General features: G+C 51.2%; 1 protein-coding gene across 4 annotated transcripts in view; it reads right to left on the bottom strand.

Moving 5' to 3' along the window:
* The window catches only part of LOC137421916 (hippocalcin-like protein 1), a 70604-nt gene that overhangs the window by 8373 nt on the left and 41289 nt on the right, over window positions 1-20942 (bottom strand). For all 4 annotated transcript variants that reach the window (XM_068108485.2, XM_078773072.1, XM_068108484.2 and 1 more), the window contains 2 exons: window positions 10180-10592; window positions 9877-9982 (listed from right to left, as the gene is read on the bottom strand). In XM_068108485.2, the coding sequence (XP_067964586.1) occupies window positions 9877-9982; window positions 10180-10557 (484 nt within the window). In that variant the 5' untranslated portion in view covers window positions 10558-10592. The remainder of the gene's footprint in view (window positions 1-9876; window positions 9983-10179; window positions 10593-20942) is intronic.

Below are 20942 nucleotides of genomic sequence, written 5' to 3'. Positions count from 1 at the left end.
CAGCGTGAAGACGAGCTAGGTGTGAGGCAGGAGCACCAGCCCAGAGGGGAGAGCAGTATTCCATTGAGCTGCGGATGAAAGCCTTGTACGTGGTGAGGAGCTCAGGTGTGCCGAGGAAGGACTTCGCACGACGGAGGATGCCCAGTCGGCGACTGGCTTTGGAGGCCAGCTTGGAAATGTGGTTTTCCCAAGAAAGATCATGGCAGATAGTGAGACCCAAAAGCTTGAGCGACAGAACTTCTTGGAGAGGATTGTTGAGAAAGTAGATGGGAGGGTTGTCCAGTCGATCTTTTCGGAGAGACATAGTAAGAGTGTGAGATTTGTCAGGATTGAAAGACATGTTCCACTTGTTTGACCAGTCTGTGATTTTGCCCAAGTCTTCAGAGAGTGAGGAGGCTACAGACTGCCGATCTGAGGGAAGAGGAATGGCAGAGAGTGGAGTCATCAGCAAAGAGATAGAGAGGATTTTCCAGAGAGTCGGAGAGATCATTGATAAAGACCAGAAAAAGCACAGGGCCCAGAACATGGCCTTGGGGAACTCCAGCCTGAACAGGAAGGGGAGATGAGAGAAATCCATTCAGGGCCACACGTTGACTACGACCAGAGAGGAAGTCCGCAAGCCATGCATGGAGATTTCCATGGATACCATAGGAGGAGAGTTTGGTGAGCAGAGCTGGGTGCCAGACCGTATCGAAGGCACGTGGTATGTCAAGGGAGACAGCTCTGATTTCCTGTTTGGCATTGAGGACCTCCATCCATTGTTGAGACAGCAGAAGCAGCATGTCCAGAGTAGAGTGACCTGGTCTGAAACCAAATTGATGATCAGAGATCAAGCCATTGGGGAATAGGAAAGATTTCATATCCGAAGCAATGATGGATTCCATGACTTTGCTGATAATTGGGAGCAGGCTACTTTGAAGTCTTCTGAGTCCTCAGGGTATTTTGGGTTCTTGGGATCCTCTGGTTATTCATGGTATTTATGAATCTTCAGGTTATGTTGGGGTCTTGGTGGTATTAAGGGTCTTGAAGGGTCTTAAAGGTTCTTCAAAGGCCCAATGGGTCTCAGCAGTCCAAAGTGTTGAAAGGTACATTCCGATAGTACATAATTAAGACGTACGTAATTTATAGACAGGATGCCATTGACTTCAAACGGTACATAATTAACAGATGTATTGAAAACTTACAGGACAGGAGAAGATAATATAATAGTTTCTTCTTCTTCAAACAATAACAAATTCTGGCTGCCAGATCGTAGGATCAATCATATTTAAATTTTAAACACGTGTTCTGTGTTATGACTACGACATTACTTTGAAGTCTCACATCAATTAATGAAGCAGTTAAAGCGATATAATTTTTAAAATATATTTTCGTTCAATCCAGCATGCCCACCAAACCATGTGACGTATGAATTATTCAAGGACAGCATGGTATACGCAAGGCATGGGGAACACATGTGTGAAGTTTCCATTCGATCTGTTCAGCCGTTCTGGAGGAGTGCCTTTCTAAACTTTTATTCTTCAAAAAATCGTAGCCGCCAAAACATGTGACCTATGACGTCATGGTCACAGAACCTTTTGCTTGTCATGGGTATGCGATTATGCATGTAATGTTTTGCCTTGATCTGTTTCGCCGTTTCGGAGAAAAAGGGGTTTTAGTGTTTTTTAAAGGCTTTTGTATCTAAACAAATATGGCGGCAACGTGACCGATGACGTCATTATTATTATTTGTCTCCACCAATTTATCACGAGATGACGCTCAATAAATTTCATCTTCATCGGTACTTGTCAAATTATGACGTCACAATGGAGGCACCTATGACATCATCATAAAAATGTTATTCCCCATAGAGAGTTCTTTACAATGAGCCATCTGTGCTCTGTCCCCCAAATATTCCGACAGGGCGCACAAGATCTGCCAGCAACCCTCTTGTGTTGAAACTGCCAAAATCAACACTCTCTGCTCACCTTCACTCTTTCATACCTCTTTTCTCCCACCTCTGGAACAAACTCCCTCATTCTCTTCAATCCCACTCCTCCCTCCAGGTCTTTAAAATAGCTGTTCACCACCATCTCTTATCTTCCCCCATCCAAAAACCTTGATCTTTGCTATCCCCGTTAATTCACCACAGATCCACATTTTTGAAATACCGACTTCTTTCCTGGAAGTCCGAGCAGTGTCCATGTGTTTTATACTTTTCCCACCCCCCCCCCCCCCCGTTCCCACGCCTCCTCCCCCCAAGCCCTCTCCCTCCCACAGATCTCCTGATGTCCCTGCTCTCAAATGTTGTGTTTGTGTGCTTCCCCTTCTCTCCCCATCTTGTCTACCGCTCCCCTTATTATATTATTGTGGTTTTGGAATATAGGTTAATTCCCCCTCGTAGGTAGACGCACCACAACATGAAGCCTCGCGGTAGTTCAGTTATTTCTTCGTGAATGTAAGCATAGTCCTTTCCTGTGTTTAGTTTTGCGTTGAGTAGGCCAGTGAGCTTAGGTATTCTTTTGGCGCTTTGCTTTGGTGCATTTGGTTTGGTTTTAGCGCTGAAATGCCACGCAGCAGGCCTGAACAAGTCTACCGAGGCCGAAGGGAGGCGCGGCAGGAGGAGTGGTCGGTAAGCACGAGCCGCCAATCAGGGCTCGAGGGGAGAGGCTAACCACGACGACCAGAGGCGGGGTTTGGAACATTCGAGTCGGGCCGGGGCGGAGCCATAAACCCCTGCGCCGAGTCCCCCCACCTCAGTTGAGTCCAGAAGTTCCCGTTGAGTTCGGTCAGAGTCGCGTGCACGGCAGTTCCCAGTGAGTTCAGTTGAGATGAGTACGAGAACAGATGAGTTCGAGACGGCAGTTGAGTGAGACGAGGTCGGTCAGAGTCGTGTGCAAGTTACAGTTCCCTGTGAGATGAGTTACAGTTCCCTGTGAGAGTGAGTTGGGTTGAGCTTGAGAACGCGAGTGGAGCTGCAGAACGAGTGAATTGAATTGCCTATTGCACACGAACTTTCCCCGTGCCCTGCGCTCTGCGCTGTATTAATTGCGCGCTCGAGAGGACGACCCGCGCCGGGCCACAGATGCGCGATTTCCTCCTGCCTGCCTTCGCCTGCGTACATGCCGCGAACATCGGAGAGCCACGCCGGGCACTGTCCCGGAGCGACCAACGGCGAAGCGTGCTTGGCGCACGAACATTCTTCTCTTCTTCTCCCCGTGTGCGTGAGTGGGCCCGTGTCTGGGCTTAAGTAAGATTGATTAAGCTCTGCTCTGTGTCCCCTTTCCTCCTTCATTCTGAATCATTGTACATTGCAAATAAATTGTGTTCTTCCTCTGATTTGACCGTCCCTGTCCCTTCCATCCATTGGCTTTGCATGGTATGAATAAAACCGCTCGAATCGGGTCCCATAAAAGTAACAGCACAAGTCACGTGATACACATACCGCTCGGGCGTACTCGATTAAGCGGGGCTTGTGCGAGGTTCGTTCCCCGCTTTCGTGGCAGCGTGGGTTAAAGGTACGTGCGAATTTGTCCCAATACCCTTTTTCACGTTTGCCCGGAAGTGGCGATTCGGCCTCGCGGACCCGAAGACCCAGGGGGAAAAAAGGGGTTTAACCGCCCCCCTTTATAATGAGAACGGGCTTCGGGAGATCCGCAACAATATACTTTGTGTGTCTGTTTGATTTTTTTTTGTGTGATAAATGTTAGCTCTTTCACAGGGCTCGATCCTGTATACAAAAAAAAAAAAAAAAAAAAAAGCTCAATTTTTTTCTACGCAGCGCTTTCAGAGATATCGAGGTGCAAAGTTTTTCGGTTTTTCCAAGATAGCGCCTGTACCATGTGACCCATGACGTCATAATTATCATTTAAAAATTCTACAGGCGGAGTTGCACCTATGGTGAAAATTTCTGGTCAATCGGACCAACAGCTGCGGAGAAAATAATATTTATTCTGTGCGGACAAACAGACAGACAAACAGACAGACAGACAGACAGACAGACAGAAAAACGGACTGAAATGCAATACCCTCTTCTCTGGCGACGGTGAACATATTGTTGTGGTTTTGAGAACCCACACAGGTAACATCATTAAAGGTTAAAGGTTGCACCCCATAGTTAGGCCACATGCAACACGTAGGTCACCTTAGAACGTTAGTTATTTCTTCGTATGTGTTTAGGATAAGGCCATTTCCAATAGTTGCATCTGCTTTGTGTAAAACAAATAAGAGTAGGCCCCGTTCATTTTGCGGCCCACCCTCCAAATCAACCTCGTTGGGCAGCATCCATCCTGCGCCCTGATTTGGCTAAAACACCTCCTTTGCCAGCAGCGTTCGCTGCCGTTGGGCTTCCACTCGAACCAGCCCAAATTCCACGAGGTAAGGCCCGAAAAGGGGGCGGAGCGCAAGGGTGGGGGTGCGACCACGTCAAGCAGCCGTCAAAGGCGGAGCCGGTAAGCCCTCAACAGCCAATCAGGGCTGAGGCAACATCGCCTGACAGGGTGTGGCTGGACATTCCAGAGGGTTCGCTGGGTGTGGCAATATAACCCTTCGCGCGAGGCCCCCAACTCAGTTGAGAAGGGAGAGGCAGGCGCTCGTGTTATGATGGGAGAGGCGCCTGGTTCGTGTAACGAGTGATGAGAAGGGAGAGGCGCTCATCAGTTGTGGTATTCAGTTACGAGGAGGAGAGACGCGCGGTGACAAGCCTTAAAAAGGATTGATTGCGCTTTACAAAGGGCTGGCGCGCGGCATGCATTGCAGAGGACTGCAGCGTTGGGAAGGACGTTGGTGGAAGGCGCTTTGGTAACATCGTTGGGGAAGTGGCGCATTGGGCATAGCGATACCGGGAGCGCGTATAAAGGCGCCGGTACACCTATTGCGTACGCAATATAATCGCCAGCCAGCCGACCTTTCCCCGATATATAATTGTCCGCCTCGCGCCTACGCCACGCGGAGAGCTGCCTGCCGTCTTCCATCACCTGCACAGTTCGAGTCAGAGACCGGACGAGCTGTGGACGCCATCGGTGGACCCTCAACCCGACCATCTACAAACCCCGTGTGAGTGGGTCTGAGAGTGAGTCTGAGTGTGAACGGGCCCGGGTCCAGGGATAAGTATAAAACTGTATAAGGCTGCCCTGTGTATCTGCTTCTTCCTCTTCATCGTACATTGCTTCTTTTTCTTCCTCTTCTTCGTGTACAAATTGTTAATAAATTCTTGTGTTATTCCTGTTTTCCTCTCAATTCGACCGTCTTAGTGATTTCTCAATTGGGTAAGCGTGGCACGATTAAGAACCGCTCGAATCGGGTTCAGTACCTGTTAACGGCCCGAATCGCGGCTCACTTCGCTCGGCGTGTCCACTAACGCCATGGTTCGGGAGGGGTTATTTCCTTGCTTCATGGCCGGTGTTAGTACTTAGGTAATAAGACTAATTCGGCTTACAACCCTATTTAACACCGACCGGAAGGAACGTGATAGCCCCAGGATCGCGTCGGCCAGTAAAAGGACAAGGGGATTAAACCCCCCTTGATAAGGGGAAGGCCGACGTTCGGAGATCCGAAACAATATGTTCACTGCAATACTATGAATATTGGTATGAAAATACATGCTAAGCCATATGGAATAGTGGCAGTTATGTAAGTCACTCCACATAGCAAAAAAGAAGGACTTGGATGAAAGACTCAAAGGGAGTTTGGTTTAGAAAGAGGGCCTCCAACACAGTGTCCCTCCCCTTCACACCATGGGGGTGGGGGGGGGGGGGGGCGGAGGGGGGACACTGTGTTGGTGGATGTTCCTTCACTCCGTCCAAATTTCGAATCCTTTGGAGCAAGCGATGACTCCATCTACATCTCACTGTCTGATAATATGGACCAACTTCTATCTACCCATCCCAACTCTCTCTTCCTCATATGTGGTGATTTCAATTGTCACCATGCCAGTTGGCTGGGTGTGGGTACCTCTCTCACCAGCCATGGCTCTTCAGCAAAGGACTTCTGCGACTCACTGGGACTGACACAATCTGTCAATTTCCCGACCCGGATCTCAGTCAACGGAGCATCTTCTCTTCTGGATTTGGTTATGACAAACTTCCCTGAAAATGTCTGCTGCTCTTCTTCTGCTCCAATCGGCTCATCTGATCATGTGCTTGTCAAAGTGGACATCTCTCTGACCATTCTCAGAGAGCCTCCTCAGCGTCGACGAGTCTGGCATTTCACTCAGGCCAACTGGCACGGTCTTCAAGCAGCCATCAATCATCTGGACTGGTCTCCAATCTCTACCGCCTCTGACATCAACTCATCCTGGGAATTCTTTCAAAGTAAATGGCTCTCTCTCATGCACAAATTTATACCATCTCGTCTTCAGTTGTCATACCCTTCCTCCCGTCCATGGTACACGGAATCTTGTGGTGAGGCTGTTGCCCTGAAACAACTTGCTTTCGTCTCCTGGAAAGCAAATCCAACGGAAGGAAATCTCATTTCCTTTCACAAAGCCCGAAACAAGTGTGCGTCCACCCTCAGGAGAGCCAGGAAACAATATCTCACCATTCTCAAGACCGAACTCTCTTATCTGTCTCCCTCTTCCAAATCCTGGTGGCGGCTGGTCAAATCTGTTTCTGGTGTTTGTTCCCCCTCCATCCCCTCCCTCACCTCAAACGGCTTAACGGCTGACTCCGCACGTGAAAAACCTGAATGCCTCAACTCTGTGTTTGCCTCTAAATCTTGTGTCCCAAACCCATCCCTCTCTGTACCCACCGTACCCAGTCGTACCCAGCTGCTCCTGGACTCTGTGTCCTTTCCTCCTGACAAGGTGGAAAAGTTTCTCTCGACTCTGATTCTGCAACTGGTCCTGACGGTATCAGCCCACGGGTCCTAAAATCATGTTCTTCTGCTCTTTCACTCCCTCTTTCTGTTCTCTTCACCCTCTCTTTTGCTCAAGGTCATCTGCCATCTGCTTGGAAATCAGCCAACATCACCGGTTTGCACAAAAAAGGTGCAAAAACAGATCCCAGCAACTACAGACCAATCAGCCTTCTCCCAATTATCAGCAAAGTCATGGAATCCATCATTGCTTCAGATATTAAATCTTTCCTCTTCTCCAATGGCTTGATCTCTGATCATCAATTTGGTTTCAGACCTGGTCACTCTACTCTGGAATGCTGCTTCTGCTTTCTCAACAATGGATGGAGGTCCTCAACGCCAAACAGGAAATTAGAGCTGTCTCCCTTGACATTTCACGTGCCTTCGATACGGTCTGGCACCCTGCTCTGCTCACCAAACTCTCCTCCTTTAGTATCCATGGAAATCTCCACGCATGGCTGGCGGACTTCCTCTCTGGTCGTAGTCAACGTGTGGCCCTGAATGGGTTTCTCTCATCTCCTCTTCCTGTTCAGGCTGGAGTTCCCCAAGGTAGTGTTCTGGGCCCTGTGCTTTTTCTGGTCTTCATCAATGATCTCTCTGACTCTCTTGAAAATCCTCTCTATCTCTTTGCTGACGACTCTACTCTCTGTTGCTCCATTCCTCATCCCTCAGATCGGCAGTCTGCAGCCTCCTCACTCTCTGCAGACCTGGACAAAATCACAGACTGGTCAAACAAGTGGAACATGTCTTTCAATCCTGACAAATCTCACACTCTTACAATGTCTCTCCGAAAGGACCGACTGGACAACCCTCCCATCTACTTTCTCAACAATCCTCTCCAAGAAGTTCTGTCGCTCAAGCTTTTGGGTCTCACTATCTGCCATGATCTTTCTTGGGAAAACCACATTTCCAAGCTGGCCTCCAAAGCCAGTCGCCGACTGGGCATCCTCCGTCGTGCGAAGTCCTTCCTTGGCACACCTGAGCTCCTCACCACGTACAAGGCTTTCATCCGCAGCTCAATGGAATACTGTTCCCCCCTCTGGGCTGGTGCTCCTGCCTCACACCTTGCTCGGCTTCACGCTGTTGAGGCCAAAGCTTTCAGAATCATTGGAATCTCCTGCGATGTAGTCAACACCGAGGGCCTTTCACTCACTCACCGCAGGCAGGTTGGTGGTCTTTCTGTCTTCTACCGACTCCTCTCCGGCCTTGCTCCCCCAGCTCTCTCTGTGCTCTGTCCCCCCAATATTCCTTCAGGTCGCACAAGATCTGCCTGCAACCCTCTTATGGTTAAACTGCCAAAGTCTAGGCTCTCTGCTCACCTTCACTCTTTCATTCCCCTTTTCTCCCGCCTCTGGAACAAACTCCCCCACTCCCTTCAATCCCACTCCTCCCTCCAGGTCTTTAAAACAGCTGTTCACCACCATCTCTTATCTTCCCCCATCGAAAACCTTGATCTTTTCTACCCCCGGTAATTCACCCCAGAGTCCTTGCAGTGTTCATATGTTTTATTCCTCTCCCACCTCCCCCCAAGTCCTCCCGATGTCCCTGCTCTCAAATGTTGTGTTTGTGTCCTTCCCCCTCTTCCCCCTCTCTTTTGTGTCCTTCCCCCTCTCTCCCCATCTTGTCTGCCGCTCCCCTTGTTTTTTGTGTTTTGTGTGTCGGTTTGTCTTTTTGTGTGATTAATGTTAGCTCTTTCACGAGCCTCGATCTTGTATACAACAAAAATAAAAATAAAAAAAAATAAAAAAGAATTTGGAGTTTCAGGCTATTCTGTGCAATGCTGTCACCCCTTATGGACAATACAGCATCATCCGTTGCAAAGACTGTGACCTGCTGGTGTCTTAGGAGTGGGAGAGCTTTTGCGTGACCCTCATATTATTCGTGAAAAGGTCACCCTCCTTTTAGGGGAATGTTTATCACATCCCAGGAAAGTTTGTTATGTTAACAGTGCAGTTAAAATCCTCCGCACAGTTCCACACAGGAAACCTCAGAATTTTCATAACTGGAAATGGATTCCACCCACAAGGATATGCTGCAACCTCAAAGGAACAGCAAGAACATGGCAATATGAAACAACAAGCTGTGCTGTTCCTGAGGTAAAGGAGACAGATGAGTACAACAGGAATGAGAGATTAGAGCTTTTTCCAGTTGTCTTAGCGACAAAGTCACCTTGCGAATCACTGATCACAGCATCTCTCATCTCCATTTCCATCTCCCACTCTCACTGCCGGTACGGATAAGAAGTGCAGATACTGGCAAGGATACATTTTAATCCACGCCTACACATGCAATCCCACAAAGCTCACTTGGCAAGCGTATCTTCAGCTCAGCACAGCGACTTGGAACAGCGAATAACGTGTGGATCGGCACAGGTAAAAACTATAACGGCACGCAGTAGAGAATACCTCCACCTGCTTGGCCCTATCTCCCAATGGTGAAGAATCACTTTAAAAATTAAATAATTCTCATATCCGAATTCATATTCAGATCTTCACCGAAATTGAATCGATTCTTCCTTGTCAGACACCCAACCAGTCCACCAGGTCTCGTCCAAATCCGTCCATAACTTTTTGAGATATCCTGCTATGTATCGTTTTTGGCCATATCTCCCAATGGTGAAGAATCACTTTAAAAATTAAATAATTCTCATATCCGAATTCATATTAAGATTTTCACCGAAATTGAATCGAATCGTCCTTGTCAGACACCAAACCGGTCCACCAGGTCTCGTCCAAATCCGTCCATAACTTGTTGAGATATCCTGCTATGTATCGTTTTTGGCCCCATCTCCCAATGGTGAAGAATCATTTTAAATATTCTAGTAGCCGGATCCGGATCCGGATCTTCACCAACATCTAATCATTTCGTCCTTGTCACATACGCTACATCTCTGCCAAATTTCGTCCGAATCTGTCCACAATGTTTTGAGATATTTTGTTCACAAACAAACAAACAGACAGGGGTGAAAACATAACCTCCATCCACCTTCAGTGACGGAGGTAATTCAAGGAACACTGGGACATGTTGAAATAGGATGTTTCTCACCATCACGGTTTGTGTCCATTTGTCGAAATATTTTGTCCGTGCGTTTCTCCGGCGTAGCCTCATCCTCTGGCATCTTCATCACAGATGCGACCATCTTGTAGATGGCCTGGAAGTGCGCACCAAGCGGTCAGGTGACAATTTCCACAAAGGTAACAAAGTCTTGCTGCAGTAAATGGCGGCTGCAAGGTTCTCAGCAGTTGTCAGGCCATCATCACAACAACTCTTGCCCATCAGTGATCAAACACATACTCTACCCTACATACCCCCATACCCTACACATAATGGGAGAAATGCCAAACTCACCTGTACGATTTCAAGCATCTCGGAATGGCTGATGTAGCCGTTTCCATCCAGGTCGTACATGCTGAAGGCCCATTGGAGTTTCTGCTCAAGGCGTCCTCGTGACGTCACACTGAGAGCCACAATGAACTCACGGAAGTCTATTGTACCGTCACCGTTCGTGTCAAACGTGCGGAACACGTGCTCAGAGAACTTTGAAGCGTCTCCATATGGGAAAAAGTTTCCGTAGATCTTCTTGAACTCCTCCACAGTGAGATTCCCACTCGGGCAGTCTTTGAGGAAGCCCTTGTACCACTCCTGCAGCTCATGCTCCGTGAACTCGGTGTTGTCACGGAGGTCTTGCAGAACCTCCGGGCGCAGCTTACTGTTCTGCTTTCCCATGGGGACCCAGTGCAGATCTGCTGAGCTCTGATCGTCTGTGAGCACAATTAGACACACTTTGACTTCCGTAACAAAGCACAATGAGAGAGAGCTTGGTGTTCGATGCAGGCTGCTTGAGGCAAGAATGTTTTCAGGCTACATTAGTGATGTTATACTCTAACACCAGAAGTCCCAATGGCAATTCGCTTTGCATAAATGTCCCTCCTTCCTTAGCCTCATCTATCAAGGAACACAAAGTCTTGTTTGCTAACATCGATGTATATATATACATAGGCCTATAAGCATGGGGGATGAATAAAACTTTAGCTACCCAAAATTGTGACAGCACCCTCTGGGTCAAAGGTCAATGGTGTAAAGGCACAAGGGGAGTTTTTCTTTTTTGTATACAACATCGAGCCTCGTGTAAGAGATCAATCACCAATCACAAAAAAAAACGGACACACAAAACATACAATAAAGGGAGCGGGAGACAAGATCGGGAGAGAGAGGGAAGCACACAAGTAAAACAGCAGAGAACAGGGACATCGGGAGATCTGTGGGAGGGAGAGGGCTTGGGGGATGGGAGAGGTATACAGTGCATTCAGAAAGTATTCAGACCCCTTCACTTTTTTCACATTTTGTTATGTTGCAGCCTTATGCTGAAATCGTTTAAATTCATTTTTTCCCTCATCAATCTGCACTCAATACCCCATAATGACAAAGAGAAAACAGGATTTTAGAAAGTTTTGCAAATTTAATAAATAAAAAAAACTGAAACATCACATTGACATAAGTATTCAGACTCTTTGCTATGACAATTTTAAATTTTAGCTCAGGTGCCTCCCATTTCTCTTGATTATCTTTGAGATGTTTCTACACCTTGATTGGAGTCCACCTGCGGTAAATTCAATTGATGGGACATGATTTGGAAAAGCACACACCTGTCTATATAAGGTCTCACAGGTGACAATGCATATCAGAGCAGAAACCAAGCCACGAGGTCGAAGGAACTGCCTGCAGAGCTCAGAGACAGGATTGTGTCGAGGCACAGATCTGGGGAAGCCTACAAATAAATCTCTGCTGCATTGAAGGTTCCCAAGAGCACAGTGGCCTCCATGATTCTTAAATGGAAGAAGTTTGGAACAACCAGGACTCTTCCTAGAGCTGGCCGCCCGGCCAAACTGAGCAATCGGGGGAGAAGGGCCTTGGTAAGAGAGGTGACCAGGAACCCGATGGTCACTCTGGCTGAGCTCCAGAGATCCTGTGTGGAGATGGCAGAAACTTCCAGAAGGACAACCATCACTGCAACACTCCACCGATCTGGGCTTTATGGCAGAGTGGCCAGACGGAAGCCTCTCCTCAGCGAAAGACATATGGAAGCCCGCTTGGAGTTTGCAGAAAAGCACCTAAAGGACTCTCAGACTGTGAGAAACAAGATTCTGTGGTCTGATGAAACCAAGATTGAACTGTTTGGCTTCCGTCTGGCCACTCTGCCATAAAGCCCAGATCGGTGGAGTGTCGAGGTGATGGTTGTCCTTCTGGAAGTTTCTCCCATCTCCACACAGGATCTCTGGAGCTCAGCCAGAGTGACCATCGGGTTCTTGGTCAAAGTTTAAAGATGGCAAAAGGTTCCACCAGAAATGACTCACGTCAATTTTTTAGTTAAAAATATTTTTTCCCATTTTGCCCCTGTATCTCTATATAATGGAGTGGAACTAACTCCCCACCCCCTGGGGCATGAACCAGGGGTCAATTCCAAAAAACGTTACATATTTCAGGTGACCCCCAATGGTGATTGCATTGCCAAAGTTGCATTTAAGAAAGTTTTAAAATGTGCCCATATTGCCCATTTTTGGTATTTCAGCTATTGACCTCGCCCCAAGGAGCGGAGCCAAAAATGACTGCTCTTGCTCCTTCTTGACATGTGTTGATCATAACTACCAATGTTGGTGAATCTCTGCCCAACTGTTTAGGAGGAGATGGTGTGACGGATGGTCAGACGGATAGACAGGAGCCGATTCCAATATCCCCCCTTATTTTCAAAAAGCATGGGGATAATTACATTATAAATAGACTTTTTATAGAAGTGTATTATAAATCATTATATTCATCTCCATTTCATGGAGCGGAACTATGTTGTACATGTGACATATGCATGTTGTATGTTTCATCCAATTCTCTGAGCTTTAATGATGACACTTAATGATGACAACTTTCAGGGATTAATGATAACATCTTGAAGTTGTGCACATGTAAGTTTTGTTTGATTCCATCATGTAAATAGAAAATCCCCCATCTTGGAATTTTCTTCATTTGGGGGAAGGGGTGCATTTGGAAAAATTCTCTGATCCGGATCCAGATTAGAATCTTCACTAAAACTGAATCGATTCTTCCTTGTAACACACCCAACCTGTCCACCAACTTTCATCCGAATCCATCCACAATTTGTTGACATGTCATGCTATATATCGCTTTTAGACTTATCTCTCAATGCTGAAGAATTACTTTTTTAAAATTCTAAGATTCAGATCCGGATTTGGATCTTCACCAAAATCTAATAATTTTGTCCTTGTCGCATATCTAACCTCTCCACCAAATTTTGTCTGAATCTTTCCACAACTTTTTGAGATATCCTGTTCACAGACAGACAGACAGACAGACAGACAGAAGGGTAATAACATAACCTCTGCCCACCTTCGGTGGCGGAGGGAATGATCTTGTGGAACACTCACCAAGTGGCTTAAGCACTCCAACGAATCATTGATACGGAACAGCTGGCATGACGAGCAATAGCAAGCTGATTGGTAAGGCCCCAGTCACACCGGGCCTGCGACCAGGTTACGATCTTGCGATCGATCTTCTCCAATCGTTGGTGATCGTACGACCACGCGTACCACCAATCGTACGATGACCTACCACCAGTCTTAAGAGCAATAGCAGTATGCGATCGCAAATGGAGATCGTAGCAAACATTGCCGATTGGTCGTACCTCGGCCAAATTGCCACCAATCGCACGATCCAGAAAATGTACGATCCAGTGTGACTGAGGCTTAGGCCCCTGTCACACATAGGCGGATATTTTGGCGACTACTGGCGACTGCCGGCGATCAAGATTTTTCGGCGACTACTGGCGATTTCGGGCGGTCAAATATGGTCAGGCGGCAGTATGGCGACTGCAGGCGGCCACATTGCGACTGCATTGCGACGATGCCCCGAGTGGGATGGCGACTGTTGAAGATCGACGACGACTGCATTGCGGATGCACGGCGGCAGCGTGGCGACAGTCTGGCGGCTAGATTACGACCGATGGCGGATCGCGGCGACTGCATTGGGGCCGGGTGGCGGTTTACTCCGACGTCCGCAAGACTGCAATAAGACCACCGGCGATTGGAGACGATTCACACAACTTTTTAAATCTTTATTTCTCTATTTTACATTTCACTTTATTCATTTCAATGATGTATGACATGAAGCATAAAGATGTTTGATATACAATAAGAAAGTTAATAAAGATGTATCATTGTAATGTAATAATCAAACTTTTCTGCAGGGAGAGAGAATGGAAATAAAGTCCAACAAATTATTTCCACTGGTCCCAAGTCCCATAAATAAAGTTTCCAAAGGACCAAAGTCCCAAAAATAAAGTTCCCAAAAGTCCCAAGTCCAAACAATAAAGCCATATCCTTGTCGGCACCACAGGACCTCACTCCACGGAGACCCTCACACCATCCTGTCTTGCCATGGAATCGTGGTATGTCGTAATGCAGTCGCCAGGCAGTCGTATCTCTGTCGCCAATGGCCGTAACTCGGCCGCCACTAGTCCTACTGCTGTCGTCGTCAGTCTCCCATAGCCGCAGGGGAGACGTGACAGTTCTTCTGTAGTCGATATGCAGCCGCAACAGTGTCGGCCCGTAGTCGGGAAGATGCCGCAGGAAGGCCGTATGGCATTCGCATCTCTGCCGTGCTAGCTGGTGGGGCGATGCTGGGGCGATTGCGGAAGACTATGAGCGACTGGGTTGCGGCCGCTTTACGGTCTTATTACGGATACCGACGACAGCATGGCGGTTCCATCACGACAGCATGGCGGATCTTTTTTGAGGACGACTGAGCGCGCCGTTTTTAAACATTAAAAAAAATATTTTGCCACTTTGCGGCTCTTGCCGACTGCAGCCGACCTGGGGAGGATAACCACGACTACAGAAGACCGTCCATTACGGTTTCATTACGATTGTCGGCGGGTGGTGGCGATTTTTCCAGTCGCCAGTAGTCGCCGACAAATCCGCCTATGTGTGACGTAGGCTTTAATGAAACACACCCCCAGGTTATAATTTTTTTTTAATTTTCGGGAGTGGTTGAGGCAGTGGCCTGTTGCCTATACACCACCCAGATAAAGAGATGGATCAGAAGAAAGTGTTGCATGCTTGCAAGAATACATCCTTACGGACAGGTTGATTTCCCCTGAATTGCGGATGGGATCTCGTTTAAATTTTAAAAACTTATCCAATGTTGAGTTTTTGTTTGATTTTACTATGGTAATCTTAGACTAATAAAGGAGCTTTGTACACATACGATATTGTGGCGGACACGATGGCTCGCTGGCGCGGTGACATCATTCCGCGCACCAATGGGGTGTCGGCCACGCCCGAGGGGCAGGCGTGGCCTCGGGATATACACGGGGCTCGCAGCCCCAAGCAAGTCAGTGCTACAGTTTGAGTTTTACAATAAAGACTCTTTTGGTTTTGATCCTACGCGTTGTGGCTTACCTTTTTTGGCAAACAAGTTGTGTGCGTAGCACCGCACTTCACTGGTGACCCCGATTGGTTCAGCCGTCGCTGACCACAGAACGTGCCATGGCCAGCAACGCGGTCGCGGTAAAGCTCCCTGAGTTTTGGGAAGCACAGGCCGAGGTATGGTTCGTGCAGGCCGAAGCACAGTTCCAGCTTCGAGGAATAACGGCGGACGAGACGCGTTACTACTACGTGATTGCCGCCCTCGGGCCCGGCACAGCCGCCAGAGTCGTGTCCATCCTGCGGCACCCACCGGCAGAGCACAAGTACAAGGCGCTCAAACGTCTCCTCATCGCCACGTTTGGCCTCACGGAGTTCGAACGGGCGAACCGCCTCCTGGACCTTCCCGAACTCGGCAACACACGACCATCGGTGCGGATGGATTACATGCTGTCGTTGCTGGGTGACAAAGCCCCGGATTTTTTATTCCGGGCGCATTTTCTACGCCAGCTACCGGCACAGGTACGCCTCGCGTTGGACGGTTCCAAAATAGGGGAACCCCGCGCTCTGGCCGTCGAGGCCGACAAGTTTTTCGCGGCTTGTGACACGCGGGCGAGCTTCGGTGCGGCCGTCATGGATCCCGAGGCTGATGCGGCTGCACACGTTGTGGATCCCGAGGCTGATGCGGTTGCACACCTCGTGGCCGCCGCCACGCCCCGCCCACCACCACCGCAGCTGGGAAAGCCGCAGCCTCCGCCGCTCCCGCCGCAAGCCTGGTGCCGTTTCCACGCCAGGTTCGGCCACAAGGCTAAGAAGTGTTGCCCGCCGTGCTCGTTTGGCAAGTCGGGAAACGACCGAGCCGGCGCTCGGTAGCGGCCCTGAGCGTCGGCAATTCCGGCAGCCTCTTATTCATCACGGACACCTTGTCCGGGCGCCGTTTCCTCTGCGATACAGAAGCGCAGGTAAGCGTCATCCCAGCCCACACGTCCGACAAGCGAACCGCGGGCCGGGGCCCCGCGTTGCTTGCAGCCAACGGTACACCCATACGCACATTCGGGAAGCGCTGCCTCTCCCTGCGGTTCGGAGGGCAGCGCTTTCAATGGTCGTTCGTAACCGCCAGCGTGCCCATGGCATTGCTCGGTGCGGACTTCCTATGTGCAAATGGGTTGTTGGTGGACGTGAAGCACAGACGGCTCGTCCAGGCCGAAACCTTTAGCTCGCTCGCTTGCTCGCTGAGCAGCTCGTTGAGCGGCTCACTGAGTGGCTCACCGAGCGGCTCACCAAGCGGCTTGCTAAACGGTTCCGTCCCGGCGAGTTTGGTTTGTACGCTTCCGGCAGCGGATGACTTTACCCGCCTCCTCGCCAGTTTCCCGGCCCTCACACGGCCCACCTTCTCGGCGGTGGCCATCAAGCATGGGGTGGAGCATCACATCCCCACCGTCGGGCCACCGGTCTATGCCCGGGCACGCCGCCTCGAGCCGACGAAGCTCGCGGTGGCGAAAGCGGAGTTCGCTACGCTGGAGCGGCTGGGCATCGTACGGCACTCCAAGAGCGCTTGGGCATCGCCGCTGCACATCGTGCCGAAGCCCGGCAGGGGATGGCGGCCATGCGGAGACTACCGCCGCCTCAACGATGCTACCACCCCCGACCACTACCCGGTCCCTCACATCCAAGACTTTTCCGCCCGGTTGGCGAAAATGTCCCTCTTCTCCAAGGTGGACCTCATCCGCGGATACCACCAGGTCCCCGTCAGGCCGGAGGACATACCGAAGACGGCCGTCATCACACCATTCGGCCTCTTCGAGTTTCTGCGGATGCCCTTCGGGTTGAAGAATGCGGCTCAGGCGTTCCAACGGCTGATGGACAGCGTCTTGCGAGACTTGGACTTCGTTTACGTCTACCTGGACGACATCCTCATCGCGAGCGCGTCCCGTGAGGAGCACCTCCGCCATCTCCGCACGCTCTTCGAACGCCTGGGCCGGCATGGCCTGATCATCAACCCCGCAAAGTGCCGGTTCGGCGTTGCCGAAATCGACTTTTTGGGGCACCGCGTCACCAGGCACGGGGCCATCCCCTTACCGGCCAAGGTGGAGGTGGTCAGGGGGTTTCCGCGCCCACGCACGATCAAGGGGCTCCAGGAGTTCCTGGGCATGGTGAACTTTTACCACCGTTTCCTGCCCCGCGTCGCCCAGCTCCTGCGCCCCCTGCACGAGGCCCTCCGGGGGAAGCCGGGCAAAGGTGACGTTGCTTGGACCGAGCCGATGGACGAGGCGTTCGCGGGCGCGAAGCTCGCCTTGGCTAACGCCACCATGCTCGCGCACCCGGCGCCCGATGCACCGATCGCCCTCACCACCGACGCGTCGGACTACGTGGTGGGCGCGGTGCACGAGCAATGGGTGAAGGGAGCTTGGCAGCCGCTGGCATTTTTTAGCCGGCAGCTCCGCCCGCACGAACGGCGGTACAGTACCTTCGACCGCGAGCTCCTCGGGCTTCACCTGGCGGTCCGGCATTTCCGCCATCTGCTCGAGGGCCGTTCGTTCACGGCCTTCGTCGACCACAAGCCCCTGGTCTTCGCGATGGCCAAGGTTGCCGAGCCGTGGTCGGCCCGGCAGCAGCGTCACCTCTCGGCCGTGTCCGAGTACACGACGGACATCCGGCACGTCGCGGGAAAGGACAACCCGGTGGCGGATTGCCTTTCCCGGTCCGTCGCCCACGCGGTCCACCTCGGGATCGACTATGCCCGGATGGCGGCGGACCAGACCGCCGACCCCGACGTCCAGGCCTTGCGGACTGCCGTCACGGGCCTCCGCGTCACCGAGGTGCCGTTCGACGGCACGGGCACGGCCCTCTTGTGCGACATCTCCCTCGGCCAGCCTCGCCCCATCGTGCCCGCGGGCTGGCAGCGACGGGTTTTTGACCCCATCCACGGCCTGTCCCACCCAGGCATGAAGGCCTCCCAGAGGCTGGTCGCCGACAAGTTTGTCTGGCATGGCCTCCGGAAGGCCGTCCGCGATTGGGCCAGGACGTGCCTCGTGTGCCAGCGCGCGAAGGTGCACCGCCACACCCAGGCCCCGTTGGCCCCGTTTACTGTGCCCGAACGTCGGTTCGACCACGTTCACGTGGACTTGGTGGGACCTCTGCCCCCCTCGCGAGGTTTCACCCACGTCCTCACCATGGTGGACCGCACCACCCGGTGGCCGGAGGCCGTGCCTTTGGCGGCGACGACGGCGGCGGACGTCGCGCAGGCGTTCATTGCCACCTGGGTTGCCCGTTTCGGCGCCCCCTCGGACATCTCGTCCGACCGCGGCCCCCAGTTCACCTCGGAGCTCTGGGGGGCAGTAGCACGGGGGCTCGGCGTCCAGCTGCACCACACCACGGCCTACCACCCCCAGGCCAACGGCCTGTGCGAGCGCTTCCATCGCTCCTTGAAGACCGCGCTCCGGGCCACCCTCCGCGACGGCGGCTGGGTCGACAGGCTCCCCTGGGTCCTGCTGGGCCTCAGGACGGCGCCCAAGGACGACCTGCGCGCATCCGCGGCGGAGTTGGTCTTCGGACAACCGCTGCGGGTGCCGGGCGAGTTCCTCCCCGACTCCACGGCACCATGGTCCACGGCGCAGCAGCGCTCCGCACTGCAGGAGACCGCCCAGAGGTTCGCCCCGGTGCCGACGGCGCACCACGGGTGCCCGCCAACGCACGTCGCCCTGGAGCTTCGTACAGCGGAGTACGTTTTCGTCTGCCACGACGCCCACCGGACACCCTCTGCGACCCCCGTACGACGGGCCCTTCCGCGTGCTGGAGACCGGGGCGAAGCATTTCACCCTGGACATCGGCGGTACTCCTGACCGCGTTTCCATGGACCGCCTCAAGCCGGCCCACCTCGACGTGGACCACCCCCCGCAAGCGGCTCGGCCCCCGCGTCGGGGCCGCCCCCCGGCGGGCGGACCCCCGGCACCGCCCAGCCCCGCCGGCACGCCACCCCCCTGTCCTGCACCCATCCCAGATGCCGCCAGAGGCATCCCAGATGGCATCCCGGCATCCCAAACGCCGCCAGCCGCCAGAGGGCGCTTCGGCCGGGTCATCCGTTTGCCCCGCAAACTGACCCTTCAGGTGCGCGGGAATTCTGGGGGGGCGCGTGTGACTGACACGATGGCTCGCTGGCGCGGTGACATCATTCCGCGCACCAATGGGGTGTCGGCCACGCCCGAGGGGTAGGCGTGGCCTCGGGATATACACGGGGCTCGCAGCCCCGAGCAAGTCAGTGCTGCAGTTTGAGCTTTACAACAAAGACTTTTGGTTTTGATCCTACGCGTTGTGGCTTACCTTTTTTGGCAAACAAGTTGTGTGCGTAGCACCGCACTTCAATATGATATTAACGCAGGGACATTATTGACAATGAATAAATCAACACGTAGTCACAACATGAGGTACTATACGTGTTCAGATGACATGTGAAACACAATATTATGACCTGGGATGTGCAGCCATGTGAGGAGTGTGTGGTGTCTCACAACCGTATATAAAATTCGAAAAGTGTGAGTTTGTATGTGTGTGTTTGTGTGTGTGTTTGTGAGTGCTTGTCTGTGTGTGTGTTTGTGTGTGGTTGTCTGTGTATGTGTGTGTGTGGGTGTGTGCTTGTTTGTGTGTGTTTTGTGTGGTTGCCTGTGTATGTGTGTGTGTGGGTGTGTGTTTGGGTGTGTGTGTGTGTGTGTGTGTGTTTGTGTGTGTGCTTGTTTGTGTGGTGGGGGGAGGGTGTGTGTGTTTGGGGGGGGGGGGGGGTTGTGGATGTGTGGTTGTGTGTGTGTGTGTGTGGTTGTTTGTGTGCTTGTGTGTGCATGTGTGTTTATCTCTGTGTGTGTGTGTGTGTGTGTGTGTGTGTGTGTGTGTGTGTGTGTGTGTGTGTGTGTGTTTGTGAGTGCTGGTCTGTGTGTGTTTGGGTTTGTGTGGTTGTGTGGTTGTGTGTGTGTGTGTGTGTGTGTGTGTGTGTGTGTGTGTGTGTGTGTGTGTGTGTTTGTGTGTGTGTGTGTGTGTGTTTGACTTCTGTATATTGCTGAACTGCTGGACAGAATGTGTTGAAACTGGTCTTGTGGTTTTATTCGAGGTGTCCTCGTGATGGTTTTAGTTGGTAAAACAAATTCATAGTCTCAGGGGTTCGACGTGGGGGCAGGACCCAAATACTCTCTATGTATAACTATGTATAGAATAATGCTATATGCATAATGTGTATGACAAGTCAAACCAAAATACATACCTGTACACCAATTCTGCGGGAATTATTCTGTCTGGTAGGATGGTTTATTGACTATGGGATTGTAAATTATTCCTAAATGGCTCAATATCCGCCTACATTTGATACCTGCCTGCATCAGACTGATGTAAAATCCCTACATCTCTCTTCTACTTCTTTTTATTTTTCCTCATTCCCAAAGGTTCATGGAGAAGCTTTGTATACATGTATGTCATGAAGGAACACATTCATGGGTAAGACACCAGGAGGACATTCATGGGGAGACAGCAGAAGGAAATTAATGGGTAGACAGCAGAAGTAAATTCATGGGTAGAGAGCAAGAGGACATTCAGGGGTAGACAGCAGGAGGACATTCATGGGTAGACAGCAGAAGTAAATTCATGGGTAGAGAGCAACAGCAGGAGAACAGACAGCAGAAGGTAGACACAAGGAGG

This window comes from Myxine glutinosa, chromosome 2 (genome assembly GCF_964187855.1).
Source record: "Myxine glutinosa chromosome 2, kmMyxGlut1.1, whole genome shotgun sequence".
In the NCBI taxonomy this organism is placed as follows: Eukaryota; Metazoa; Chordata; class Myxini; order Myxiniformes; family Myxinidae; genus Myxine; species Myxine glutinosa.
The sequence above is the reverse complement of the archived record's forward strand: the minus strand, read 5'-3'. Positions and strand labels throughout refer to the sequence as shown.